Here is a 12,343-nt window from a genome sequence, read left to right as displayed (position 1 = left end):
GATCACTAGGTGCAGACAAAGTCAAAAAAGTTCCGTTACAGTCCGTAGAAACATGTCAAACGATGTATAGAATCAATCTTTAGGATGTTTTTAACATAAATCTTCAATAATGTTCCAACCGGAGAATTCCTTTGTCTGTAGAATTGCAATGGAACGCAAGCTAACTATCATGTGAACTCGTGTGGCCAGTTCGTGGCTCTCTGACAGACCTCTGACTCAATCCCCTCTCATTCGCCCCCACTTCACAGTAGAAGCCTCAAACAAGGTTCTAAAGACTGTTTTATATCTATATGACCCCATAGACACTGTATTCGATAGGCAAAGAGTTGAAAAACTACAAACCTCAGATTTCCCTCTTCCTGGTTGGACTTTTTTCTCAGGTTTTTGCCTGCCATATGAGTTCTGTTATACTCACAGACATCATTCAAACCGTTTTAGAAACTTCAGAATGTTTTCTATCCAAATCTATCTATTATATGCATATTCTAGCTTTTATGGCTGAGTAGCAGGCAGTTTAATTTGGGCATGCTTTTCATCCAAAATTCCCAATGCTGCCCCCTACCCTAGTGAAGTTAAATGTATTTGGCTAAGGTGTATGTTAACTTCAGACTTCAACTGTATGTACGTACAGTCATTGTGGGGACGACGTCATCGATGCACTTATTGATGAAGCCAGTGACTGATGTTGTGTACTCAATGCCAAAGGAAGAATCCCGGAACATATTCCAGTCTGTGCTAGCAAAACAGTCCTGTAGTTTAGTATCTGCTTCATCTTTATGCGTGTTATCCATCCAGGTGGTAATGGGTATGATGCGTGCCATCCATCCATCCATCCAGGTGGTAATAGGTATGATACAAATACTGTTGCTTAATAAAGAAGGCAGGCAGACACCCACAGCACTAGACAGTGTATTAAACCACATTTTTGTTTTTAGAGCAGTGGGTTGTAGTAAAATGACGGGATTAAACACTGGTATGTTGACGTAGGGAAATGCGATGCAAATGGGAAAAGGTTTCGCAGTGGCCTTCTCTAGTCCTGCCTGATGTTCAGGGCCACTTTCAGTATGCAAATGTTGCAGATAGTTACTCTGAATAGAGCTGGCATGATACCTTATATATCATAAACCAATTTCACATGCTGTTCCAAATTGTTCCCTAATGAATGCTCCTCTGGATGAACAGGGCCATTTAGTTTGACTTGTTTTGCTCTGTCTTCCACACGTCCCTTTTTTGCAGTGGTTTAATTGCGATAGTAGTACATTGTAATTTCCAAACATTGAAAACATAGGTCTCTGTAGTAGAAATGTAGGCTGTTGTACTGCTGTGTGCTTGTACGATCAACAGGTGGCAGTGCAGTATAAACTATTGGTTTATCTTTTTTACCCAGTACAGTGTTGAAAAAGCCCACTATCTCTTGACTGGCTGTATTGTTTTCATTTATAAGCACAGTCATGTGGTATTGCTCCATGTTTTACACTCTTATTAAGCACATTAGTATTGCAGTTGTCCTAAGTTCCTGGTGCAGTATGTCTGATAGAAATAGACCTTTCATACCAGCTGACCTTTCAACTCCATTACTGGATATTGCGCTCCAATGACAGTAGGATTTTACGCCTGAGAGTGATGCAATTAATTGTGTTACTACCAATGAACCAGCTTACAGTAGGCCAACATTTGCACAGAAGTTAGGAACTCAAGTTTTTTCTCAACTCTACAGTTTTGTTCAAATTACGTTTTTTATTTAGCGGTTGTCCTTGTGCAACATCAAATCGCTTGCCATTCATCATGGTTCATCACGCCACCCGCCCGCTGTGCCAGCCTTGCTGGAGAGAAATGGACCGAGCAGCACACACACACCCTGGATGTTACAGCTTAATTGCTACTGACACTGCCTCTCATCGGGGCTGGCCCTGTGCGAGTACTCCCTAATGGCTGGTTCTAGCTGGTCCTTGTCATTCTCTCTTTTCTCTATCTCTGTATTGTGAGTGGATCCACTGGGTTCTATCTGTGAAGCAGCAGAACCTGCTCCTCTGATCCAGTACTGGGTTTAGATACTGCATATACCCCATTACATCATCTCAACTCACTGATGGTGTATCTGTCTAGTTTGAGGATTCCCCCCCCCGATGCCCACTCATGGTGATTTTATTTTTTTATTGTATTTTTTAAATGTTGGACTGTCTGGTTAGATGTAAGATGGATTCCTTTCTTAGTCTAGGTACAGGTCGTCATTATAAATAAGAAATTGTTGTTAATTGACAGACTGGCCTCGTTTGAAAGACAATCTGCTGTATTTAGCCTAGCAGTGTGTAGGAAGTACACTATTTGTACTTGGCGTCACTTCTAATGTTGAGTCAATGAGAAGGTGATCCCAGTGCTAATACTGCCACCATCACTGTCTGTCTTTATTTCCCCCATCAGCATGAACTTAATATGCAGCCATTATCTTCCCAGCAGGTAAAAGCAATTGACATGACATTGTCAGGAATGAAAGGCGAACTACAAAATAAGCACTTGACTCCCAGGCTCCACTGTCACTGCAATCTGATTTCTCTTCAAGGAGTTTATATGAAACGTTTCAAATGAGTGTCAGGCAGAAGAAAAGCACAGAACTGGGTTGAAAAGCACAGAACTGGGTTGAAAAGCACAGAACTGGGTTGAAAAGCAGTAGCCACGTCAATTAAAAGTTCACATAATGAGATGGTGACGAGTCGGCATTAACACATGCATTACTTTTTCTGTTGTAGAATAGATAGGTGGGATAGGTTTTTCTTCTAGTCATCAGTAAAACCTAAAGATGTCTGGTCACCAGATATGTGATGTTGCAGTCTTGACCACCTCTCCACTCTCCTGGGGTGTATTCACACAGAATCTAACAGGCTGAAACGGGGAGGGACAAACCTGAACTTGTCAATTTTTAGAAATGCATGTTTTAGTTTTGCCATGAATGACAGCCCTAGTTTGACATGATTCATCTCTAGGTTTCTGGGACCAAGCTTTTCAGTGTGTGATCCCCATTGCAAGCCCTTCAAGGTGTGCTCTACGTTCTAGATTTGTGTGTTGACTTGTAGGCGACAGGTTTGACCAGGGTTATTTGTGTTTGAGGTAATGTGTGGGCTTGGTTATTGTGCCCTGATAAACATCTCTCTTTCACTCTCCCTCTTACTCGCTTTCTATTTCTCATCTCTCCCATCCTTCTCTCCCAGCAGTGATGCAGGGCTGAAGACGGCGCTGTCGGACTGGGACTCAGACATGGGCAGCACGGAGCGGCTGAAGGACAGCACGGACACACTGCTCAATGGAAACCGAGGAGACCAAGAGGGGGCCCAGCGCCTCGCACGACGGCTCTACCACCTGGAGGGCTTTCGCCGCTCCGACGTGGCCAAGCACCTGGGCAAGAAGTGAGTGGGTCATACCCTTTACTGTTACCTACCCCAGGTCTCCTTTATGTCCTCTACTGTTGGTACCTACCCCAGGTCTCCTTTATGTCCTCTACTGTTGGTACCTACCCCAGGTCTCCTTCATGTCCTCTACTGTTGGTACCTACCCCAGGTCTCCTTCATGTCCTCTACTGTTGGTACCTACCCCAGGTCTCCTTCATGTCCTCTACTGTTGTCACCTACCCCAGGTCTCCTTTATGTCCTCTACTGTTGGTACCTACCCCAGGTCTCCTTCATGTCCTCTACTGTTGGGACCTACCCCAGGTCTCCTTTATGTCCTCTACTGTTGTTACCTACCCCAGGTCTCCTTCATGTCCTCTACTGTTGTTACCTACCCCAGGTCTCCTTCATGTCCTCTACTGTTGTCACCTACCCCAGCTCTCCTTCATGTCCTCTACTGTTGTTACCTACCCCCCCTTCTCAGACTCTGTGGCCAAGGACCTGGGCTCGGTTGCATAAAACATCTTCAGTTAATTTCGCCCTTTTCTCTTAAAGTTTCCTTAACTTTAAGTTAGTTGCGCAAAACATTTTAAGGTGAATTTCCCCCTTAAATTAAGTGAAAAATGTAAGGGTGCCCACGAGGCCCCTTAACTGCTTTATTCAGTATTGATATCAATGTAAACAGCATTTGTGGAGGTGAATATTGCTTTCATCTTACATAAGGAAAACCATCAACCAGCTAGCTACTTAGCTAAACAATGGAAGGTGCACAATCTATGGCTACAAAGTTAGCTGGCGTTTGTTTGTTTACCAGCGTAATATCACTGCTAAACTAAAACACAGCTTTTGACAGGGAAATTACTGCTCTTTGCTGAAAATGTTGTGGTGAGGATGGTTATGAATTTTTCCCCATTTGTGATGAGTCAATGAAAGGTTAACAAACACGATCTCCCACCCTAGAAATCCCACACATGCAAAAATCCAGTATTTTATTTGCATGCTGGCATCAAAAATAGTCCTGGCTAAACAGCCGCCGTAACAGGCTTGGTCTTTGTGCTTACTCAATTTACGCATTTGTGGTCTCATCACTTTCTAGTTGCGTCGCCAATGCCTCATTATTTAGTGCACTCCTTTTGACACTAGCTCTATGGGCCCTGGTCAAAAGGAGTGGACTAAATAGGGCATAGGGAATGTAGCTTTGGTCAGGATTTCTTTTGGTTCTAGCGACTCATCCAATTTCCTAATGCTGCGGGTCTGCTTCCCTGCCAGGCCTGAACGTTGCCCTGGGATACAGCTGTTCTGCCTCTAGGACCCCAATCCTTTCATACACCCCCTCACTCCAGGAAAATAGCACCTCCTCCTCTCCACCTGCAATAACCGCAGCACACACACACACCTCTCACAGGCCTGTCAGACAAACACTTCAAAACGCCCCAAAATGTGACCCCTCAGTGGTATTGATTACATACCACATTCTATAAATTATTATTTTGTGTCTAGGCTGCACCAGGGTTGATGTGTGTGTGGTGACAAGCACTACAAAGAAATAGTATATGCTTGTCCTGTCTCAAGGATTAGATTCTACTACATGACTCGCTACTGACCTCACCAGATGTGAGATGCTTAAAGATGCACTACGTTGCAAAATCATGGGTATTAATATGGAGTTGGTCTCCCCTTTGCTGCTATAACAGCCTTCACTCTTCTGGGAAGGCTTTCCACTAGATGTCTGAACATTACTACATGGACTTGCTTACATTCAGCTACAGAAGCATTAGTGAGTTTGGGCACTGATGTTAGGCGATAAGGCCTGGCTCGCAGTCGGCGTGCCATTTCATCCCAAAGGTGTTCGATGGGCTCTGCAGGCCAGTCAAGTTCTTCCACACCGATCTCGACAAACCATTTCTGTATGGACCTCGCTTTTTGCACCGGGGCATTGTCATGCTGAAACAGGAAAGGGAGTTCCCCAAACTGTTGCCACAAAGTTGGAAGCACAGAATCTTCTAGAATGGCATTGTATGCCGTAGTTCCAGGGAAGGGAAATCTGAACGCTAACACTTCGCAAAATAAATGTAGAAATCCATGTTATTCAATTATTGCACCCACACTGCTCGCGCGCGCCAACGAGCGTCTGTGACGCCAAGGGCTAAAATAGAACTCATTCCTATTTCTGACGCAGATCGCGCTGCAAGTCCTGCCTCTCCCATCTCCTCATTGGTTTATAGAAGCAGGTGCCATCTCCTCATTGGTTATACCCACGTGGGTGATTGGAAGACGAACTGTTTTGCCGGTAGTCGTGGTAATACAATTAAAGTTTAGATGCGATCACCATATAAGTTAAACGATGAAAAAGCCTGGAAGGAGGAGAGAACTAGAAACGATTCGGTTGGCCGTTTTATGTGTGGATTAATTGTCGGAGTAGAGGTCCTTGTGCATTTCAGGTAAAATAACAACTCAATGTTTATCCCAGGACAAATTAGCTAGCAACAGCAAGCTAGCTAAATAGGACAAATTAACGTTAGCTAGCAAGTGCAAGCTAACTAGCTAAATTGGCATAAATGTTTAATGCTTTTCGACCTGTCCCCAAATTAATGTTATTGGTTCAGAGTTTGTTTTGATATTTTAACCTACGTGTCGTGATCGCGTTTGTGTGGGTGGGCAAAATACATTTATGCACGATGGCGCACGCGCGCAGCCGGTTTGGGTTCCGTGTAAGGGGCCTAGCCCGAACCATGAAAAACAGCCCCAGACCATTATCACTCCTCCACCAAACTTTACAGTTGGCTCTATGCATTTGGGCAGGTAGCGTTCTCCTGGCATCTGCCAAACCCAGATTCGTCCGTCGGAACACCAATCATGCCAGAGAACGCGTTTCCCCTGCTCCAGAGTCCAATGACGGCGAGCTTTACACCACTCCAGCCAACGCTTTGCATTGCGCATGGTGATCTTAGGCTTATGTGCGGCTGCTCGTGGAAACCCATTTCATTAAGCTCCCGACAAACCGTGCTTGTGCTGACGTTGCTTCGAGGCAGTTTGGAACTCGGTAGTGAGTGTTGCAACTGAGGACAGACAATGTTTATGCGCTTCAGCACTGGGCAGTCCCATTTTGTGAGCTTGTGTGGCCTATCACGTTGCAGCTGAGCCGTAGTTGCTCTTAGACGTTTCCACTTCACAATAACAGCACTTACAATTGACTGGGGCAGCTCTAGCAGGGCAGAAATTACGAATTGACTTGTTTAAAAAGGCATTCTAAGACGGTGCCACGTTGAAAGTCACTGAGCTCTTCAGTAAGGGCCAATTCTACTGCCAATATTTGTCTATGGAGATTGCATGGCTGTGTGCTCAGTTTTATACACCTGTCAGCAACAGGTGTGGTTGAAATAGCCAAATCCACTAATTTGAAGGCTTGTCCACTTTTGGCAGTGTAGTATAAAGTTACTTTCAGGGCACAATGACTGATCAGTACTATAGTGGTTTATCTTGCTGTTCATGGCAATTTAAGATTAAGATCACAAGGTCCAATCGAAATTTGACTTCCACTTTGTGGGGGGCTCAGTGCCTTGCACAATGGCAGGCAATGGCATCTAGGATTTGATTCCAGCAACCCTCTGTTTGCCAGCTCACTTCCTGACAGATTTTCCCATCAGACCCGGGATTCGAACTGGCAGCCCCCCGGTTGCTGGCTCACCTCTAAGCACTAGGCTACCGGCCGCCCCAATGTCATATAGCTGTCTCAGTTTAACCATGACATCAACTTGGAGTGCGTTGTTGAAGAAGTTGTCACAAAAAGATCTGACATTTTCAGAGATTCAGCTAATGAGCAATGTGTGAACATGGAACATCCCACTAACACCTCAAAAGGATATGGTTACTAAGTACCTTCACCTCCAAAAGGTACCAAGTACTTTAACATTGCTCAGAACACTCTTGGAGCCACCAGCTGTCTCGCACTAGCTACCTTCAAACAAACGCCTCCTGTGCTCTTTAGTATGGCTGATTCAGGAGAAGGTGGGCCATGCATAGGCCACCAATGCCTGAATCCTCTTGACATCTGAGACACGCATCCTGTCGGTTACGCCACGTTCACCAGCCCTGCGCTTGGACCACTACCCTCACTTAGAAAGACAAACATGCCTAATGAGACGAGCAATTGGATCGTCACTTACCATTTGATCACATAGTGACTTCTCTTTTTCCGCAGAAACTGGCAAAGAGCAAATTCCTGTCTGCTCCATGGGTGTAAATGGGGGGAGGACCTGGTTGTTCTGCCTCAACCATTCGTCCTTTGGCATTTCTGCTGCTACTTTCCTACAGAGCTTCACCACCATCGCCATAGGCCTCTTGTTCCAAGCTGCTGCAGACGCTGCCCTCGCCCCCAGGTACCCGTGTGGCACTCACCTGATGGACGCCCTCTACCTGGTGTGTGGAGAGAAAGGCTTCATCTACAGCCCAAAGAGAGACTCGGATTTTCTTCCAGAGTTCCTCTCGCTGAAATCGGTCCAGGAGAACGAGGTAGAAGAATACCAGATGGATATGATGGTTAAGAGAGGCATCTTGGATCAGTGCTGCCACAAGCCCTGCAATATTTTCGACCCGAGTAAATACTGCAACTGAAGCCCCGACGTCACACAGCTTGGCCTGCGTCACTCCCTGCCCAACGCTCGGAGACAAAATCACGCGTCTCAAAGATCTACTTTAAGAACAAGAAAAGTTCTGTGAAGAAACTTGCTGGCTAGGTTGTTACTGTCACCGATAGAAGAAAGAAAAGGAGACGATTGCGCTCGCTCTCTCTCGGTGGAATAGTATCCTCAGCCCTGATTTTTGTTTTTATTTTGTCATTCCAACTCCTAAGGTCATTTAAAACCGATCTGGGACCAGGCTAGTGGAAATGAGTAGCATAATAACATCAGACCGTTTTGTTGTGTAATTTTACTGCTGTGCCAGAAGGCTCGGATTGGAAAGTTTTTCAAAACGGCAAACTGATGAGAATTGAGGCAAATTAGATAATCACCACCAATTATCATTTCAATTACACTTAGGAAATTGAGCAGAACAAATTAGGCTTATTAGCATATTTTAGTAAGATGTTATAAAATGGTATTAGGGCTGTTTTGTTTGTCAATTGCCATCCTCAGCGACTTTGGGTTCCTTTATGAGCTCTATATAAAACCTATTGCACCAACATACGTATGCCAAATTCTGGAGAGCTACTCCCCAGTACACCCACTACAGTCAGAGTCAAACAGCCTGCTAACACCAGACGCAAATCTGTGCAGCATGGGTGACGAGGCCTTCGCACATGTCCCCTCAGCTCTTCAACACTCAACCTTCACATGTCCCCTCAGCTCTTCAACACTCAACCTTCACATGTCCCCCTCAGCTCTTCAACACTCAACCTTCACATGTCCCCCTCAGCTCTTCCACACTCAACCTGCACACGTGTCCCCCTCAGCTCTTCAACCTTCACATGTCCCCCTCAGCTCTTCAACCTTCACGTGTCCCCCTCAGCTCTTCAACACTCAACCTGCACACGTGTCCCCTCAGCTCTTCAACACTCAACCTGCACACTCAGCTCTTCAACACTCAACCTGCACACGTGTCCCCCTCAGCTCTTCAACACTCAACCTGCACACGTGTCCCCTCAGCTCTTCAACACTCAACCTGCACATGTCAAGGAGGCAGCTTCAGTTTCCTCATTTAAAAACAACTGAAGACCGACCTATTCCAGCTAACTTTTGTTCGATTGCTTAATCTGTTTAGTCTTTCTTTTACATCAAAATATAACCTAATGCATTGTTTTTTTTCTTCTACTTTTTGTGTTGTTTTGACCTGTTTTCCTGTGTGCGGTGAAGGTGGAGAATATACTCTACAAATTATTATTATTATTCATTGGAATAACCCCAAAATGAACTGGCTGTCAGATGCACAATGATTTTTAAGGAGAGTCTGATCAAATACAGTGGTCTGTGTCGCCAAGGAAACCAACTCCTACATTGCTTTGTCCTTTATTCTGACTATTCCCAGATACAGCTGTAGTGGCCAGTAATATTTAGCGTGTGTGTATATAAGATACTATAAATACTTCACATGCGACTTGTAATTAGCCTATTAGAATGTTTTTCTGATTCCATAAAGATAATAAAAATATTCAAGCAAGCATTAGGCAATAAGTTGACTAGCAAGAATTTGTCTGAGAATTGTCTATCAAAGGCAGAAATTGTATTAAAATTGTACAATGAATGGATTCACATACAAGGCGTAAAGCTTAATTTACAAAGCATACTTCTAGGCATATAGATCCTGAACTTGGAAGACAAAGCATGAACAAAGAGATTTGATCATACAACCTTCCCCCGTGGACTGGGTACAGGATAAGAGCATTTAATTCCGTTTATAACATCTGAAGGTGTCACCTTTCAACCCAAAACCAAGACAGAATTCCTGAGAAGACAAAAACCCTTTGCGTAATAGTGAATCAGAGTTCACCCTGTGCAGATGCAAGTTACCACAGAGATCATGCATCCATGGATAACAACAGTTATCTTCTTTAAACAAGTTTCAGATAGATACCATACATGGATACTATAGAATTATTATGTCACAATATTCAGTCCACTGAATACTTTAACAGATATGCATTTTGGCTAGTCCTTGGGCATTGTCCTTTGATCCTGGACCATTTGCCATGCAACTCCAGGTGTCAGTGCACATAAATTAGGGCCAAGCCGATAAAGCCCTAACCCCAGCTAGAGCCCCAGATAAACCCCCAGCTAGAGCCCCAGATAAACCCCCAGCTAGAGCCCCAGATAAACCCCCAGCTAGAGCCCCAGATAAACCCCCAGCTAGAGCCCCAGCTAGAGCCCCAGATAAACCCCCAGCTAGAGCCCCAGATAAACCCCCAGCTAGAGCCCCAGATAAACCCCCAGCTAGAGCCCCAGAGAAAGCCCCAGATAAACCCCCAGCTAGAGCCCCAGATAAACCCCCAGCTAGAGCCCCAGATAAAGCCCCAGCTAGAGCCCCAGAGAAAGCCCCAGATAAACCCCCAGCTAGAGCCCCAGATAAACCCCCAGCTAGAGCCCCAGATAAACCCCCAGCTAGAGCCCCAGATAAACCCCCAGCTAGAGCCCCAGATAAACCCCCAGCTAGAGCCCCAGAGAAAGCCCCAGCTAGAGCCCCAGATAAACCCCCAGCTAGAGCCCCAGATAAACCCCCAGCTAGAGCCCCAGATAAACCCCCAGCTAGAGCCCCAGGTAGCGCTAGAAGAAAGTGGAGTTGTGCTTGTCCTCTACAGTACATCATTTGTTGATTGAAACTGGAACAGGTTTTTTCTCTCTGTGGGCGTTCATAGAAACGCAAGTGTATTTTCCCTTCAAAATAACAATGAATGTAACGCTGTGTAGAAGTCAAGGCCTGCTGTGTTTTTAGGTATGAAAGTGATGCGCTCTATACACAGCTCTGTACACGGCTCTATACAAACCAGTAAGAGCCTGAGATCCTTGACCCTTTCAGGGGAGTATGTGGGGAGTTTTGAATCCTAGTGGCAAGGCAACAGTTACCTCTAAAGTATTTACTTGTGAGTTTTGTTACTGGCAATTGTGGTCTTTGGTGTGTATCTAAACACCATTATCTTTCTTTCTTACAGCAATGACTTCAGCAAGATGGTTGCTGAAGAGTACCTCACATTTTTTGAGTTTACAGGGATGACATTGGACCAATCTCTCAGGTAACCATTTATCACTATTGTAGCCATTTGACAAATTTAGTTCAAGCATGCAGGCAACAAAGGCATTTCTCAAAACATATTTGAGGTTTAATGCCTGCCTCCCCGGTAATCCAAATAAATTACATCTTACAAAACACGACCAGTGTTTTGTTTTTTTTCCCCCTCAAGAAGCCCTGATATTGATGTATGCACTTCATTTCATCTGACTTGCTGCTTCTGTGTCCTCAGATCTTTCTTGAAAGCTTTTGCACTAATAGGCGAAACCCAGGAGAGAGAACGGGTTTTGATCCACTTTTCCAATAGGTACTATCAATGTAACCCCGCCGTCATCTCCTCACAAGGTACTTGTTCACTTCTTTGTGTCTGTGCTAACATGACTTGACAAGTGTTTTGAGTGATTTAAACAAGATGTGAAAAGTGCTTACCAATGGCTGACATACCAAAGCTTTTGTCATATCTCAGTGTGTGCTGAAGGGTTACTATTTGCTGTGTTAGTTCCACTAGTTATATACTGGGTGGTGCCAGCCCTGAATGCTGATTGGCTGACAACTGTGGTATATGAGACCTTATACCATGGCTATGGCAAAATATACATTTTTTTACTGATCTAATTACGTTGGTAACCAGTTTATAATAGCAATAAGGCACCTCGGGGGTTTGTGATATACGCTTTGCGTCGTGCAAAAGAACAGCCCTTAGCCGTGGTATATTGGCCATATTCCACGCCCCCTCGTTCCTCATTGCTTGATTATATCGTGTAGCTTTCATTGAGGCATTTGACGCAACAGTCTTAAACCATGAGTCACTTCATTGGCTCAGTAGTCATATTAGACTGTAGTCTTTCTAACAATGTCCATTTCAATGGAATCAAATGCATTGGTTTTACCTTCAAATGCAGTCTACAGTACTCCCCCAATACCAGTGTCATGTCTTCCATAGCAACAGTCTTAGTAACAACAAGCCTCTGACCAGTATGGGTAAAAGCTAAAACGGTCCTCTCGTTGCCATGGAAGTGATGTTACACCACTATGTAGAAATGGATGTTGTGATCATCATAGGGGGGACTTGTGCCTTTCTAGAGGGCATCTTTATAAATCCGCCTGTGCAAGATGTGACATTTCAGCAGCATGAGAAAGATAAAACAATTTTTGTACCTTGCTGGTCTAACCACCACAACCTGTATCCCGTTGCTCATGAAATATAACATTAACAAGACATTTGTTGATGTACATATTAACAC

General features: G+C 44.5%; 1 protein-coding gene across 9 annotated transcripts in view; it reads left to right on the top strand.

Annotated features, from left to right (window-relative positions):
- The window catches only part of psd3l (pleckstrin and Sec7 domain containing 3, like), a 135,832-nt gene that overhangs the window by 60,915 nt on the left and 62,574 nt on the right, over positions 1-12,343 (top strand). For 7 of the 9 annotated variants that reach the window (XM_071351338.1, XM_071351342.1, XM_071351344.1 and 4 more), the window contains 3 exons: positions 3,207-3,401; positions 11,023-11,103; positions 11,332-11,444. In XM_071351338.1, the coding sequence (XP_071207439.1) occupies positions 3,207-3,401; positions 11,023-11,103; positions 11,332-11,444 (389 nt within the window). The remainder of the gene's footprint in view (positions 1-3,206; positions 3,402-11,022; positions 11,104-11,331; positions 11,445-12,343) is intronic. The other 2 variants (XM_071351339.1, XM_071351347.1) reach the window with 1 other exon arrangement.

Source organism: Salvelinus alpinus, chromosome 18 (assembly GCF_045679555.1).
Source record: "Salvelinus alpinus chromosome 18, SLU_Salpinus.1, whole genome shotgun sequence".
NCBI classification, from domain to species: domain Eukaryota; kingdom Metazoa; phylum Chordata; class Actinopteri; order Salmoniformes; family Salmonidae; genus Salvelinus; species Salvelinus alpinus.
The sequence above is the reverse complement of the archived record's forward strand: the minus strand, read 5'-3'. Positions and strand labels throughout refer to the sequence as shown.